We start from the raw sequence: 18,363 nt of genomic DNA on the forward strand, positions 1-18,363 counted from the left end.
GATAAAGATTGTTAAAATCATATATATTGGTGAGCCAGGCTACTTTCAAGTTTGTTTACCTGTGGTAACCCCCACTAATATGTGATGGTTCTAATCTACAGAAGAAATCACACAAATACTATTATGATTTTAAGTTTTCTCATATCTGTAATTATGAACTTTAGGACACTTGATTTGGAAAAATTAAATCATGAAACATTGATGATTTTGAATTGGGTCCTGTAACTGGGCCCTCAAATTTTAGTACATGTAGGTCCTGTCAACTGAAGTAAATCAAAAAATATTAAATGTAAATTGTAAATATTCAAATACTTTTGAATTCTTACTTTTTCATCCAATAATCACATATTTTGGCCAAAGTACATGACCACTATTTTATGTAATTAATGTGTGCTTTTCTGTGTTTCAGCTGTATGAGCATCATACTGTGCAAATCACCTAAAGATGGAGTTGACCAAGTTGCTGACTTTGAGGAGGTAAATATTCAGCATTAATACATACACATTGAATACATAATTTGAAATTCAAATTTGAATCCCAGTATTATAAATCCTAAAACAAATTAATAGATGTGGGGAATGTGGTACATTGGGTTTAGTTTCTTGGTTATAGAGCCTGCATGGAAACTGAATTATCTAGAATAATCACAGGAGACCATCCATTTTTTATATGACATGATGACTTGAAACGTTTTCATCACAACTTCCTAAAAAAAAAAATTATTACTTCACTTAATTAGCATACTCAAAAAGACTAGTTGTTTTGTTGTCAATGACGCACATATATATGTACACATGTGTATGAGCTCAGTATCATTTGTAAAAATGATTAATTCTAATTAGGTCAATGTTGAGAATCACTCAAGTGACCTACATGTTGCTATTTGTGTGCGTCAGTCATCATAAGACGTTAATTGAACATTAATATTTTTTCTTGATAACCACCCTTCCAATTCTTTTCAAATTTCTTTTAAGCATCTTTGGGACAAGGGGAATTAACATAGATTGTAAATCTAAGGACTCTGGATTGACGGTACTTTTAAAAATGCTCTATACCAAAATTTAGAATTTTGTTTTAGAACCAGGGTTTGATTTCTTCAATTTTATGGAGAAAACTTTTTCAGATATACACTTCGTTAAATTGTAGAGTTGGGGAAGGGGAGGGAGGTTGGGTTATAAGTGTATTTGACATTTATTTGTGTCCAAATTATGCAATTAATACTGAGGATTTCAGTAGTAGTCTGTTTTTAAAACAACAGACACCTAGAATTAAGAGCACAATGAAAGCATACATATGATAAGGAGGGGGAGGGGGGTGACTTCATAATAATGCCTGAAAATTCTTAACAATTAAATTTTAACAAAAATTTTACACTAGAGATGCCAATTCAAGATAATTAACATGCTTTGTTTATTGGCATCTGGTGTACATTTAGCAACAAGTAGTGTTGTTCATTGTGAAACGATAAATTGATAATGTACATGTATGTGTTGGTTGTTTTAGGCATATCTTATTGCATGTTTTGTTGTGTTTGGTTGTTGAAAATATTGATAGAAATTAATAATGAACAATTGCTGATATACTAAGGACATCATGATTCTGATCTAAAGAAATTGAGGACTAGTTAATATTTACATACTTTGTTACATCATGACCATACATTGCTTGCAAGAAAAACACACATGGGCCTGATCAGGATATGGGGCTCACGGCGGGTGTGACCGGTCAACAGGTGATGCTTACTCCTCCTAGGCACCTGATCCCACCTCTGGTGTGTCCAGGGGTCCGTGTTTGCCCAACTATCTATTTTGTATTGCTTGTAGGAGTTATGAGATTGATCACTGTTCGTTATCTTCACCTTGCATACATGTAATCGGTAACTAAGACATTTTGTTCAGTTATACTGTTTTCAAGTCATTACACTTAATTCTTAGAAAAATTCCTTAACTGGCAATTGATTGCAATCAGAAATTGCAAATTTTTTATTTATTCCTTACTTGACACCATCGAATGACAGTAATGTGATGCGCGCTCCCTGTAATCAGGGGGAAATAACTCGTATAGCATTGTGAAAAATGTAGCTCATTGATTATATTCATATACGTTTGAAATATTTTATGGTTATACAAGATTTTTTACAATAACTATTGAAAAAGACTCGAACACATTTTATGTTCATGTTATGCATAAATCTTATTAAATCATTGACTCCGCAAAATATTATGACATCACAGGAGGGTGGAACTACCTTAAATAAAGCTGAATGCTTATGAAGGAAAAACAGAAAGGGGTACCAAAATTGCGAATTTCGAAAACACAGGGTTGTGAATGTGGGTCCAAAAGAGTCATATAGTGTATAACATGGATTTCGTAGCCCTTAGAGCTATAGTGATACTTTGAATTTTTTTTAAATTTGATTAATACTCAGGTAACCAATAAGGTTTGTGGACATCTTGTTAATTTATGAGTATTAACACTATTAATAGCTCTTCAATACAGCATAAACACATGTATACAAACTGTATCAAAACATAACATCCTTTAGGCCAATTCAACTTAATTAGTAAGACTATCATCCTGGGTCACCAAAAAGTATGGGGCAGACTGTGGGAAGATTTTATTTTTTAATTTTTATTTTCTGAGAAATATATTGATGACAAACAAGTTTTTGTCAACAGAAGTGCATAATTTAATGCCAGATATATAAATCTATGTTATTTCACAGATGATTTTTGAGGGGCGGGTGGGCGGGCATGATAATCTATCAACTAAGTAATTAATTAAGTGGTAAAATTACTATTCTAGCATCATGAATGATCTTGTACATGTAAATTAAATTTAATCAAATTGAATTAGGTGTGTACTGCATGAAAATGTGAAAAATAAGATGAACTTTTCAATATTTGTTCAACACATTTTTTAGAACTTGAAGAGCAGAAGATGCATTCCATGACTCTTATGTGATATAGAAGACAAAGAAGAGCTCTTGAGAATGGGAAAAAAAACTGCGAGTTTTACAGTCAATGAACACACCTCACGACACAAGTCCATCCTGATTCAGTAAACTGTTCTTCTAAGGAAACACCATGACTTAGTTAAGATCAAGTTTTGGTGTCAGAAGACTAATGTAACTAAAACATTGCAAAATTAACCTGCAAGTGTCTTATGTGAGCCTACTGAATAAGGATTCATTACTGAACAGTTGAAGGAAAATCACTATTATAATGATTTTTTAAAAAAGATGATTGTGTTGTTTGGATAACATTATGATCCATGTTTGTTGAATAAACAACTTTGCAAAAATGAGTTGTTCTGTGTTAATATTATAAATTTACTAATTACTGGTATGTCAACATAGATTACAGTAACACTGAACAAACTTCAATAAATTTTAAAGTTTCATGCAGTTTCTGCAGCAGAAAATGACACCTATTGATTTTCTGGTCCAAAGGTCACCAGGTGCAATACAATACTCTGTACAATTGATGTCTGACCAGTTTCTTCAGAACCCTTTGATTGATAGTGATATTTCATACAGGGGTTGGTCACTGGTAGTATATGACCCCCATTGATTTTCAGGTCAAAAGATTAAAAATGGCAGGGGCCTCCGTGGCCGAGTGGTTGGAGCATAGCGTTCAAAATGACACGGCCTCAGTCGGCGCGGGTTCGAATCCCGCTCGCGCTGGTATTAAGTGAGAAAGTTTCCCAATTTACTTTCGGAAGGTCGGTGGTCTCTTCCCAGGTACATTGTATCTGGGTTCTCACGTTCACCAATAAACACTGGGCACCATCAGAAAACTGAAAAATTGTTGAGTGTGGCGGAAAATATCAATAAATCAATCAATTAAAAATGACTAGGTGCAATGTAGCTACATGTAGTACTCTATGCAATGGTGTCCCCCCAATATCTTGGGCCTGTTGTTCAATTATGATATTTCATATGTTGGTTGGTTATGAATAGTAGATGACCCTAATGATTTCCAGGTCAAAGGTCAACAAATACAAGGCAGTACAATGAACAATTTATTGGTATCTACCCAATACCTTGAGAAGACTTTTTATAGTTATTGATAATAGTTTACATGACAATACAGTACATGTAACATAGCTCGTTTATGGAAATAATTGCAAAATCTTCTTGGTGTTTGGGGAGGGGGGGGGTGGGGTTCTACTGGATTTCAGTTTATGTTTACATGGTTTTTTTTAATCACTCTAACTAATTTTTATTAATATGTTAAACTTCTCCATGTTTATTTTTGAAATATCAATTGCTCATATTGTTCATTTTAACTGAAAATGGTGTAGGTTGTATTATTTATCATTAGTATGAATATTTGGCAAAATGCCCAAATCTACAGTTTTCGCACTACAATAGATCAATTGTACTACATTTCACCATTAATCTTTTTATATAAATTAGGAGTCTTTGATATGGACACCCTTTGATGACAGTTGATTATGCTGTATGTATTTTCCAAATTATCTAAATTCATCAACGAAATCCAACAAAAAATCCCGTTTTGGCAAAATGCCCAAATCTACAGTTTTCGCACTACAATAGATCTATTGCACTACCTTTCACCATTAATCTTTTTATATACATTAAGAGTCTTTGATATGGACATCCTTTGATGACAGTTGATTATGCTGTATGTATTTTCCAAATTATCTAAATTCATCAACGAAATCCAACAAAAAAATCCCGTTTTGGCAAAATGCCCAAATCTACAGTTTTCATGCTACAATAGATCTATTACAATACGTTTCACCATTTATCTTTTTATATACATTAAGAGTCTTTGATATGGACATCCTTTGATGACAGTTGATTATGCTGGATGTATTTTCCAAATTATCTAAATTCATCAATGAAATCCAACAAAAAATCCCGTTTTGGCAAAATGCCCAAATCTACAGTTTTCGTGCTACAATAGATCTATTGCACTACCTTTCACCATTAATCTTTTTATATATATTAAGAGTCTTTGATATGGACATCCTTTGATGACAGTTGATTATGCTGTATGTATTTTCCAAATTATCTAAATTCATCAATGAAATCCAACAAAAAATAACTTTTTGGCAAAGTGCCAAATTATAGTACATTGGTACAGCGGTCAGTAACACACTCTTTACCATAGGTGGATATAGATATCATAAATAAGGAGGGAATTTTATGGGGAATCGAGATTTATGGAGAAAATTAGTTGTCTTTTTCAATTTTTTTATATACCACAAGGACAAAACATGGGCAAAACGGGTTGAATTTTGCAGTTCAATTAGCCCTCATAGACTGCTGTCGGTTTCCATGGCAACGGATGGTAGAAATTTGGTGGTGGGGTTGAAATTATGTAAGATGGTGCAAGTAAAGTTAATACTGTGAAAATCAAAGGAATCTGTGACATTGAGTGGCCAGACCCTATCTGATTTCTTTGATTTTTACATAGAATTGATCTTAAGATGTGAGATGTACATAAACAGAATCATATATCACCGTCAGAAAATTGCAATTTTCCTTAAACAGCGTTATCAAAATTTCATACAAACTGGTTATGACGATATAATAGCATTCATAACAATTTCATGAAACTGTATCTTCACAAAAATATACCAAATGTCTGTAAAAATAAAGGAAATCTATCATATAATATACTTGATAAAGAAATCAATAAAACAGAGTTATTGCCCTTGGATTCAATATTTTGAAACGTATCATTGATTATTAATCTATAACTTAGACTTTTGAAATAGTTTATTTTTAACAAGATTATTTTACAATAAATATCGGAAAAGACTCTAACAAATATTTTTCCTATCATATATAAATCTAAATAAATAATTGATTTTGCAAAATCTGATGACATCACAGGAGGGTGAAATTACTTTAAATGCCGAGAGCGATGGAGATTTTTAAACATTTTGCATCTTTTTCATCATACATCTTGAAGATGATTGAACATCCAAATTAGACTGACTTCAAGGAGAGTTTAGTGTCATATCAAGATTCGAAGGACGTGCAATGAAACTAAAGAATAAATGCATAGGTTGTTTTCATATTAGAAGTCGATTACATTTAGGTTATTATGTGTTTCCATTGTTTTTATATTCCTCTTACAAAGACATATATCTATATCTATCTTTCACAAAAAGGAGATAATAAACGCCCTCGGGGAATATGATTTTTCTTGGGTGAACAAATCCTCATATCTCCATCACTATCATGCAATAAATTGTTTATTATACCGAAACAAAGCAAGACTACAAAAATGGAGTCCGCTCATCTATATACATTGTATATAGCTGAGATCGCCCTAACGTATTAGAAAGTACAAACAACGAAATACAGTGATATGATAACCAGTTTTTGTATTTCTATTCTCTATGAATGCTGATTTACTAGCTTGTTTTATATCAACCAAAATCAGGCGATTTTAAAACTATACAGAGACCCGCATATGTTGTGCCTTTCGAACTATGAACAGGGGCGTAAACAGGATACTTTTTATGTGGACGCCTGAGTAGGCAGGGCGTTTCGCGGGCTGCCTTAAGGCCGAAAGCTGGTAAATTTTAGACGATTTCAATGTGTATATTCGACATTTTTCGTACACTTTATAAAATTTGTTACGCAGTCATATTCGAGGTCTGTTCTGTTTTTGTACGAAATTCGTACACACACTTGTAAAATCTCAAAAATGAGAAAGGATCTGTCCAATATCGTTGTATGACGAACCCACTACAAACAATTAAACTGAATCTGTTAATAATAAATCAGGAGAGGACAAATATTATTGTCACTACCTATTGATATTTCTAATCCCCCAATCTCTCTTTCTCTCCCCCCTTTTTTTGTTAGCAAAAATGATGTGGACGTTTGTGCGTACAAACGTACGCCTGGCTACGCGCCTGAATTGAAAGGAGAATGACTCGGACTTATTGTGACGTCATAATACACTTCGTCTACTTTGACGTTAAATTATCGAAATTGCACGAGGCTGCCCAAGGGGCGAAATATGATAGGGAGATATGATGTTTGAAGGGAGATATGAAGTTTTGTCATTCCCGGCACGTGACTGTCTAAACCAATCAGATTACACGTTGCATAGAATTCTCACACTGAGGTATAATAATTATATAACTCAAGCTCCTAATAATTGTCCACACAACGCAACCGTTTTGTGATGTAAGTATTGTACTAGCAAAATATTAGTATTGATGACATTTTGGTGAATGTAAATAAAATTAGGTCATCCGAATTTTATTTATGAGATCTCATAATGGTGTATCTGAATATATCATCACATTTCTAATGAAACTTTATCTCTATTTTAGCTTACTGAGTTACATGCACTGAGAAAACCCTTCTGAAATGGATATCTCCAAGTCTTTCATGTACTTAAATATAGCTGTATGTTTGATGTGGAAGGTAAAGGTGTTATTTAATCTCGAGTTTTCTAAAAATGTATTTGGTAAAGTCTTATAAGAATTTCTTACCCAGTATCTTGCATTCTAGTGCATTGCAGGCAAAGCATCTCTTGATGATCAATTCAGTGTAAAACTATATATGTTCATCATATAATATTTACATTCACTGAATATTTTCTCTTATATATCTTTGGAACATGACATTGCTTTCATCATACATTGTATACATCTTTGTTGCAAGCTAGTTCGATCCGGTTTTATATCATCACCTGTCTGCATAATCATTACCAAACATAGAGCGTCATCAAGGTCAAAGGGTACATTGCCTTGAACAGCTTAACAAATGGGTCAACCATATGATATTCTAGAACTTAATTCTAGTTTACATTTTTGAAAAATACATACAAATATATATATAAACAATAACATGTTTTTCTTTGTTGTTTCATCGCTTTTAACTAAACGCGGGTTATGCATTTTCACTGCAATGCTCGCTACCATCATTATCCGATGAAACAACAAAGAAAGTATTTTCTTGTTCACATGAAGCTATGATAAATTATTATGTCATCTTTGAGAATGATTTTCATTTCTATAATGAAAAGATCTATGAATCGAAATTTCATGTTCTATTTTAGATGATTTTAATTGATTCTCGTTTCTGTCCTGTCTCTGTGAAATCTGCACGAGAAGTCACCTCTTGTCCAACTGAACAATCAGAAGTACTCGAGGCCTCTAGGAAGTTAGGATGCGATAAACTAGCAATGGTTCAAAACTGCTCCTCACCATCGGACTTCAAGTACCACTGTGTTATGAACGTATTTGAGAACGCAACCGTGGAAGTATGTGCTCCTACACGGTATATATCAAGTAAGTATAGATATCTGTAGCGGTGTAAAATGTTATTTCATAATTTAACATTACTATACATATTTAAACATTCTACATTGCCTTTATTTCACGATGATATATTGTACCAAATGAAAAAAACTAATATCTATCAATCTATCTATCTATCTATCTACATGTATATATAGATCAAATGAATAACATCTGCTCATAAATCTTTGTTAACCTCTAAAATTATTGTAGTTTTCTTGTAAATGTACATGTATCAATCTCTATGTTTAGGTTATTGCACCGAATTCAACATGGAGGGAGGAAGAATACAGCCTCATTATCCCCTTAAATGTGTTAAGTGTCCTGCTAGATATATATCAACGGATGCGTATAAATGTAAGATTGCATCTTTAAGCTACAGACATTCCCGATAAGAGATGAGATTTAGTATTTTACAACATAATGCTTTAGTTGTCATTTTGAATGCCTTTGAAGTATGTAAGATCGTTCATATACTGTAAAATTTGACTATACATGTAGATAGAAAAACTATAAGCTGTTTTTGTTTGCTACTTTAAGATGGATTTTGTTACGACATCGTAAGAAAAAATCAGAGAAAGGGCGAAGAAACCATGTCAATGAATACGACCACGACATCGATAGAGCAAGACACTGGTCCCGAAATTCTGTAATATGAGATTGATGTTTTTTTGTTTATAATCATATTACTTTTCGATGAGATTCATGGTATTGCTAGTTCCATAATGTTGTAGTAAAACAGTTTAATTATTGTTAGAGTAAACATTTTCATTTGATACTATGTAATACTGAGTAAAACGTTGAAAACTTTTATCTGTTTTAGTTAGCTCATTGACACTTTGATTAATTTGAGTGAGATTTTTTATGCTTAGTTATCCTAGGCACGCCAAACAAAAGAAACATATATACATTTGATTCCCTGATTCTGACAATCTATATGGCATATTCCATTATCACATGTTGTATATGGGTTATGAAGGAGACGTGAATGCGGTGAAATTATGGATTGATCGAAATGACTGTTACGCAGTCACATGATTTTACTTATATCAGTAACTTGTGCGGCATATTGCCAGATGATATGTACTAATTATCACAAAGTCCGATTCCGCTATTCAGTTATGAAAAATGTACTCAAACAGGTCTCAAGGTACATGTTCCGTTTAACACTTCATATGCACAATACATGTAAAGATTTGTGTATGATACATGTACATGTACAACGATAACCGTTAAGACCCATGAAGAGTTAGTTTTTATATTTCTTTGATAATATCTAAAAACTCTCTTTGAAAGGTTACACCTGAGAGTTAAAGTAAATCGCCAATAAGACATCTGATTGATTATCTTAATATTGTTGTTCAGTGCAATTGTTTTGAAGATGGCTTAAAACAAAGAGCGTGTTGTGTAATTAGAAAGGTTTCAAAATTGTCATGTTTTAATCTCTCTGGTTGTCTATTTTACAGGGACTGGTGGATCGGGATCGGCGTTGGTGTTTTTATCTGTTTGGTTGTGGTTTTAGCACTGATTATATGTAAGAGTACATATTCATTGCAAACTGTATCATAAAGTTATTCTTAATACCGGTCATTTTTCTTGCAATAATTAAAATGTATTCTTTGGAGTCTGTTAAACAACCACACTTTGTAATACATATAAATGCTAAATCTTATAAGTCGCCATGACAGATAGCGCAGGTTTTGCAATTGTTGTGGCTCAAAATGGCAGCAGTAGATCTTAACAAAGCTCACAGCAACATAATATATATTGTAAAACTCTGTTTTTGCAGGATGTTGCCCTTAACCCTTTAAGGATCGCAGGGATTTGATATCCCAATCCTATTCTTTTAAGTGGATTTCACAGCTTTTATTTAACTTGCGTCTGGCACTCATGAATTAAACCCTAACTGATTGAATTTGAATTGTTTTCATATTTTGAAATATTCAAATAAAATTTATTATCATATTTACACTATTAAACTATTTTAAGTGTATATTTTCAAAACATTTTCCGTATTTTTTTTCTCGGTATTTTGAAACTCAGTGACATCAGTATTTTTTGGATGCATATACATATGGCCTATAAGGTAGAGGAGAGAAAATGTATGATTATTTTATCAGACATTATTTTAGCAACGAATTATCTTTAAGAAAAATCTCATATAAAACACATGTTCAATATACTTTCTGAATATTGTTTGGGCTTCGGAATAGAAAAATCCGAAAATTAACATGAAATTCAGAATTGTTTAGCAGTTAAAGGTATTAAATATCCAAAAAAAATTTATTTTACCCATACTGAGGGATCTACAAATGGAGGAAAAGGACGAATATTAGGACAACTGAAGAAGATCAACAGAAAATGCATTTGCTAGAGTAAGTTGATATTTTACCATTGAATAAATATTTCTTTTAATTAATTCCGACAAGTTTTCATACTGTTCAACTTCTCGCGACCAAACTAGATCTATGATAAAGAATTTTAGATAATGCTTTAAAATGTAATATCTTTTCTCAGATGTAGTAAAAGTGTATTTTGACTTTACGATGCATATAGGGCTCACGGCGGGTGTTACCGATTAACAGGGAATGGTTACTCCTCCTAGGCACCTGATCCCACTTCTGGTGTGTCTAGGGGTCCATGTTTGCTACACTCCTAATTTTATAGGAGTTATGAGATTGATCACTGTTCGCTCTCTTCACTTGTTCAACCTTCTGTGATGTTTGATTACTCTCATCCTTGAATTAGGTCACCTGAATATAAGTACAATTCGTCAGCGTCCGCTGTCGTGCATCTTTAGTTAAAAATGAACATTTTCAGCTTCTTGATAACTACCATTTCAATACTTTTCAAATGTGGTATGAAGTATCTTTGGAACAAGGAAAAGTGGAGGGGCATAGATTATAAATTTAATGACTCCTGCACCCCGATGGCCTTTGGGGTGGGAAAAAACTGCCAATAATTGATAAATCCTTAAAATCTTTTTTGTCTACAAGCGTACATATGTAAAACCTAAAAACTAAATAATACATAGTGATATAGAGCTGGAAGACCTGTACCGAAATTGTAAGTTTCATGGTCTCCGGGGTAGAAGTTTTGACTCAAGGGCGGAGTAAAACTCGCTATACACTGTTTATGTGTAAAACATTTAAATGTCTGTAGTTCTATTCCATTGATCGTTATCTTCACCTCCCATTGCTGCTAAATTAAAACTAAATGAATATCTGAAATGACATGTACTCCTTTACTAAAATTGTAAATTTCATGACCTCAGGGGTAAGGGTTTTGTTGTCAGCATGGGACCAAAATGGTCAGTGATTGAATAAGTTGATTGAACAATTTGTTTAACTTCTTGATTAACACATTTTTAAAAAACATCTTTAATTCTATCAATATTGAATTGAAACTAAAGATACATTTGAAAGAGCAGATAGCCCTTTACTAAAATTGTAAATTTCATGATTCCAGGAGAAGGGGTTTTGGTATTGGGGGGGGGGTGGGGGGGGGGGGCAAAATATCATAAAAATGGAACATTTGAAACTTCCTGATATTTACCGATGCAATTATTTTTAAATTTGGTATGCAACATCTTTGCGAAAAGGGGAACATAAATTATGAATTTCAGGTATCTTGCACCCTGGGGCCTTATGGGTTGAGAAAAACTGCCAAAAATAGATAAATTTTCAAAACTCTTCTTCCCCACAACCCCATATCTTTAAGAAAAATTGAATTCATGGTGGTGCAGATCAGGAAGGCCCCTACCAGAATTGTAAATTTCATTATCCTTAGCTGGGTAAAGGTTCTGGCTCCAGGACAGTGCCAAAGTTGATATAAAATGTTCATATATAATTTTTTGTTCATTTTTCACTCGTTGATAACTACCATTCTAATTCTGAATTAATTTGGTATGAAGCATCTGTAGGACAATGGGAACATATACATTTGTATTTGAAATTTAGGAAGTTATGCACCCCAGGACCTTAGGATGGTTAAACTGCGAAAAATTGACTAATTTTGTATAATTCTCATGCATCGTTAGGAAGGCCTTGTAAATCCCATGATCCCTGTGGTAAAGGTTCAGACTCCAGGGTGGGACCAAACTAGATATGTAGTGTTTACGTGTAAAGCATTTAAGGAACATCCTCTTTAATGCTACTGAAACTAAATGAATGTTTAAAAGGAGCAGGTAGCCCTTTTTTGAATTCGTAAATTTCATTGTTCCAGGGGTGGGGGTTTTGGTACCAGGGTGATTATTATGTTTATAATTTGAAAGACTTTTACTGATACTGTGTAAAATATTAAATGCATATTGAAGAAAAGCAGAAAGGAATGTATTAAAATTATGAATTTCACAACCCCATAGTTCTGATCCTAAGAAGGGTTAAAAATAATCATATAGTGTTAATGTAACATATCATACATGGTCTTTCATCTATATGGCCACCTTTAGGTGCATTTGTGTTTAAGAATATGTTATATTTTATACTTCTGCTGAATATTAGAATTTAACGCAGAACATGGAAATCAGTATCAATTTCATAGCCCTTAGGGCTAGAGATGCTTTTAACTAATACTCAGGTGACCGATAAGGCCTGTAGGCCTCTTGCTCATCTGATAAATACTGTTGTTCATAGTTTTAAGTCTTTCCAACAGTCTTTTATATGCCCTTTCTTTAAAATGAAACCATTATAATTTGATTTCAATTGAAATGAAAAGTGAAGACAACGAACAGTGATCAATCTCATAAATCATATCAAGAAAACAAAATTGAGAATGGGACAAACACCGACCCCTTGAAACACCAGAGGTGGATTAGATGCCTAGGAGAAGTAAGCATATCCAGTTAACCAGTTTATCGGTCACGTCTAGATCAGGTAAACGGAGTAATCCGTAGTCCAAATTAGTGTTTAAAGAACGACCTAACAATTGGTATGAAACACGTCAGGTAGCATTCAACCCATTATTATAGCGACCATATACTGTCGTCGAAACCCTGTAACATCAGTAGTTTGCCTCAATTAAATTTTTTTGATCGCGTATCAAATAATTCAGAGACATATACAAAATATGCGTTTGATAATTGAATATTGCTACATAAATATTGGAAGTTGACGATGGAGATGGCGTTTCTATAAATTGAGTTGTCAGTTTGTAATAAAATACCCAAATGTGAAAGACTTTTTCGGGTCTTTTATTTTGAGTTTAGTGGGATATATCGAATCGACATATGGATGGAAATGGATATTGTTGATAAAGAAAACGTTGTTGATATATCTAAATGTAGAGTTGAAGTCCACAACAAGAGCTTTTTATTCTCATGTTGAAACTTTTGAATAAATTCTGCCTCATAAGAAGATGAAAACAGGTCATTAAATATTGGAGCACAATTTGGCCCATGGATATGCCAACAGACTGTTGAATGACAGGTCAGCTAATAAAGAAGCACAATTCGTGTCCATCGGAAGTTGACTGGTTCGTTTAATATTATCAACATTCTTTATGTCGTCGAAACTAAGTTGTTGTTAAGTCGTGCCATATGACATCCCAAAAATGACGACTGAATACAATGGTTTCCTCTGTTTTGTATTATGTTGGTATGACTACAAGTCTAATAAAATCAATATTTTCTTTAGAATGACTCTGAATTGCATAAAAGATGTTTCATTTAATTAAATTATTAGGAATGAAAGTGATGTATACTAATTTCATAAGATGCAATAAATTTACGTGTTTTTTTTCTTCTAAACTGCTTCATTAATAAACTTTCACTACTTTAAGGATTCATTTCTATTTCACAGATGTCGTCATAACTACATTTAAAAGTTTCCTTATTTTGAAATTCATGATAGGATATCTACTTAAAACTATATCAAATATGATGTATTATAAAAGTGGTATGTTGCCAATCAGGGGACATTAAACACATCTATCTTACATGTAATGTCCTAATAGGAGAGTTTCAAGATACTGCCGAAACACGGTGTTATTCTAACTTTACATACTATATTTACATGATTTCCAAGTTTTTATAGCCATCGATATTTCCGGTGCAGATGATACATGTACAAGCATTTATAGTGCAAGTTCTCAAAAGCGATGTAATGTTAAGGACTCTCACATCGATACTAGAAGTGGAGGTAAGGATGTTTGAAGAAGAGCGACAGGTTGACGGCTATCACTATGACTTTGGGGAGAAATAGAGGAAAGTGATAAAGTTATCAAAGCGAGACAAAGCAGCTACAACAGCTGGTGTCACTGAATATCCATTTTGCAATATGAAATCTGCTCTTACTCTCTAATATTACAATGCAAAAGCGGAGAAAAAGTCAAAGAAATATCTGATTAGCTCGATATTTGCATTCAAAAATGCAAAATGTGATTAGCATATAGAAGCTAAAAACGTGTTTCAATGTTTGGAGCACCATCAAAGTTTGACAGATGTCTTAAAGGAAGAAAATGGGAGCTGTTCGCGAGATGTAATGTTTGAAGAAACAAACAAAATGATATAAAAAAGAAATACTAATATACCAACCGTAATTTTAAGGATGTTACCGGAAACACAGATTGTTTTTGAGCCTAACTATAGAATGTGTCTATGTGGTTTTTGTTATTTTTCTATATTTACAAAAGAATGACATGCATATCAAAACACATCTGCTAAATTGTTTCGTTTAATACTGTGCAAATTGGTTATAAAGGACACATCAAATGTTTTCAAAGTATATAAAATTATATGTATTTTGTCTTCCTTATGCTTATAGAAATTAATTCTAATAATAAGTTCGCCAAGATATTGCGATAATTAACCACAATGCGGACTTAAATCTAAGCCCCGATATCAAAAAGCCTAGTTAATTGGCTAAGTAGTCATGTGGTACAGTGACGTCATATGCAACCTTCGTTGATCAAGTTGTTGTGAAAGTAGTGTATCCTTAAAAACTCGCGTTCTAGGGGCCTAATTTATTTACCATAGATAACATTTATTTCGATGTTGACAAATTTCCCGAGTTTTTTATGTTTTAGCCACCAGTGCATACAAATGTGGATGTAAAAACCAAAATGTAGCGAGGAAAAAGAGTATGAAACAGTGCTTACTTTTGATAGAACCATTTACTCGCAATTTATCTGCGTCTTTGTCCAAATGCTTTTTTCAAAAAAGTACAGGGACATATGCTACTGGGTTTTTTTTATAGCAAAGTTGTTGTGCCTACAATCTCTCTATTCACGTCTTTTCAATTCCCTCATCCCTTCCTTAGAAAGTTGGAAAAAAACCACAGTCTAAATCCTTTCTACTGACAGGTAGTATACTCTCAAACGGCACAAAACACCCTAATGTAAAACTTATACGGTACCAATTTTGATGCACCAGATGCGCATTTCGACAAATAATGTCTCTTCAGTGATGATCAACCGAAATGTTTGAAATCCGAAATAACTATGAAGTTTTAGAGCTAAATATAGCCATAAACAGCGTGCCAAAAAAGTGGAACCAAATTCGTCCAAGGATAAGAGTTATGCATGAGGGAGATAATCCTTAATTTTGAAATGAATTTCTAAATTTTATAACAGCAATTAAATATACATCCGTATTTTCAGGCTAGTAACGAAGTACTTAGCTACTGGGCTGTAGAGACCCTCGGGGACTAACAGTGTTATTTACAAATCGTTAATGTGATAATTGGTTTTTTGATCAATTAGATCTAATATGTTTATGAAATGTCTAACAACTGGTTGTAAACCCTCTCGCGCGAGGTCGCATATGACTTTCAGATAATGGCGCGTAAAATATCGAAAAAAGTATGCATATCGAAAGATTTGAATTTCATCGTTTTCAAACTCGAAAACTTCGCAAACTGTTTCATTTAAAACACATTTTAAGTAGTTTTAGGCATGCGATGAATTAATTCTGCTAAAAAAAGAATTTTTTTAGAAACGTGATGTGTCCTTTAATGACAAAAAGAAATGATGTCATAAAGATGCTGATGGAAATTGAAATAGGTCCGACACCTCCTCATCCAAATGATTCCTAATGTTGGATACCTTCTTATGCCTTTGGAAGGTATGATTATCTGGCAAAGAATGAAGTTTTCTCTTTCCAACAGAAAGGAAAAACTTAGCTGAATTTGCTACATCGAAGAGCTCACGATCGCACGACCAACCAAAATACTAGAGGATAAACTCCTATCGCAATTAGCAATACAATTACATAACGTCTATAGTTTCTCACGCTTTCGTTTAAAATACTCATGTTTTAATAGAGATTATAATCATATCTGAAAAGTGTAGACCAGGTGTGTTCATGAGAATTGAGTCTCTTCTCCAGCACCTTGTCAAGGGCTCGTAATGTATGTATTGTATCAAATACAGTTCCGCTGTAAGTCCATGTGATGCAACCAGCTCTACCTTTCCAACTGATATACATATGTACATGTCATATCTGGAAATATTTCTAAGCTTCAATACATTTAACAAGAAAAATTCTGCCATGTTTCTAAATTTCTTTCCCTTACAATAACTTAACGTGAAATTGAAAATCCATAGGGTTAGCCAATTATGAAGGCGTGCATAAATTCGGGTGAAATAGTGTTCCGGCAGTAACTCGAAACGTCCGTATTTGTCCTAAACACATTGTTTTTATATATGAAACTATTAAATCCCCCAAGTGGCAATTTCCAAAAATGTTTGATGCATAAATTGAAAATTGACTGATATTATACAAAATTAAATTTTCTAACTAAATGACGACTGTAATTTGATTCTCAATCCCGCCAACATGTCGAACTAATGGAATTAATAATCACAATGAGTAGTTGCTTTCCCTCACCAAGCATTAGAAGCGAACGTCACAGACGTGATGTTCAGTGTATCGCTAGGTGTTTGTACAATAAAAATAATTTACTGCTGAGGCGCGAAGCTTCATCCGTATAGGTTAAACTTGTGGCAATCACTTTATGGTGTCGATGTCTCTACATAGTGAAAAATTCTCGAATGAAACGTCAAATGATATTTGAGGGACTGGTGGTGTTATGTTTAATGTGTCAGTTCCTATAGAACTATGACTAGCAATTTTCTGATGAAAGGGATATTTATTGCATTATTGAAGCTTCTTATCGTGCCATATACCATTTGTTAGAGTGGTCTTTATAAGTTTTGGAATCTTTCAGATCTGGAGCGGCAAGTCACAAAGATACTGGAAAAACAGGTACAACTTTTTTTCCTGAAATGTGTTTGTGACAATGTCTTTACGTTATAATTGATGTGACTTCAAAACTTCCTTTTTCTGTCCATTCTTGTCAGTATGTATGTTGTGAATCCTCTTGCACAAAATAACCATCATTGTTACAACAGGTAAGAAAACCCAAGATATCTGCAAGCTTTATCGCTCACACAAGTTAAACGTATCGCTAACCCCAAGAGTTACGAAATATCATAAATGTCCTGTTCTGCATATCTAATATAAGCTAAATTCTAATATTCGGCAGCGGCATTAAACAAGATGTGTTGTTTAAAATAGACACATATCCTCCAGAAAGTGTAATATATTGTTATATTAAGACTAAATGACTATTTTGGACTTTCCTTATAGTCAAATCTTGGAGGTACGACATACAGAATTTTGGTACATCCCTTTCTATTTCTCCTATAAATGCATTTCATTTTTATATACAATCAGAAAAATTTAGAAGATTAAGAAGAAAATTTGGAAAAAGTCTTTCAAACGATAAACAATTAATCAGTATAACAATTTTTGCCTCACCCTGGTACTAAATCCGGACCTCCGGGATAATGAAATGTACAATATCGGTGAAGAATTACTTACCCCTTCCAAATATCTATTTACTTTCAATTTCGTATAATTAGCATTAAAGAAAATGCAATTTAAATGTTTTACACACAAACACTCTACACAAAAATTGACCCCGCCAAGAAGATAATACATTTTACAGTTTTGATTGAGGTCTTCCTCCTCTACATGACTATGCATTTACTTGTTTGGTCACCTGAGCCACTCACGGGACCTATTGCTATTGATATGCGTCTGTCGTCGTGCATTGTCCATAA

At 33.3% G+C, this 18,363-nt stretch overlaps 1 protein-coding gene across 1 annotated transcript in view; it reads left to right on the forward strand.

The window, feature by feature from the left end:
• LOC125675676 (uncharacterized) overlaps positions 1 to 18,363 on the forward strand; it is a 104,717-nt gene that overhangs the window by 4,692 nt on the left and 81,662 nt on the right. Inside the window, exons 3-9 of the mRNA XM_048913455.2 lie at positions 7,330 to 7,423; positions 8,061 to 8,292; positions 8,554 to 8,658; positions 8,842 to 8,950; positions 9,768 to 9,835; positions 10,604 to 10,676; positions 17,466 to 17,503. Of these exons, the coding sequence (XP_048769412.2) occupies positions 7,367 to 7,423; positions 8,061 to 8,292; positions 8,554 to 8,658; positions 8,842 to 8,950; positions 9,768 to 9,835; positions 10,604 to 10,676; positions 17,466 to 17,503 (682 nt within the window). The 5' untranslated portion in view covers positions 7,330 to 7,366. The remainder of the gene's footprint in view (positions 1 to 7,329; positions 7,424 to 8,060; positions 8,293 to 8,553; positions 8,659 to 8,841; positions 8,951 to 9,767; positions 9,836 to 10,603; positions 10,677 to 17,465; positions 17,504 to 18,363) is intronic.

Source organism: Ostrea edulis, chromosome 3 (genome assembly GCF_947568905.1).
Source record: "Ostrea edulis chromosome 3, xbOstEdul1.1, whole genome shotgun sequence".
Taxonomy (NCBI): Eukaryota; Metazoa; Mollusca; class Bivalvia; order Ostreida; family Ostreidae; genus Ostrea; species Ostrea edulis.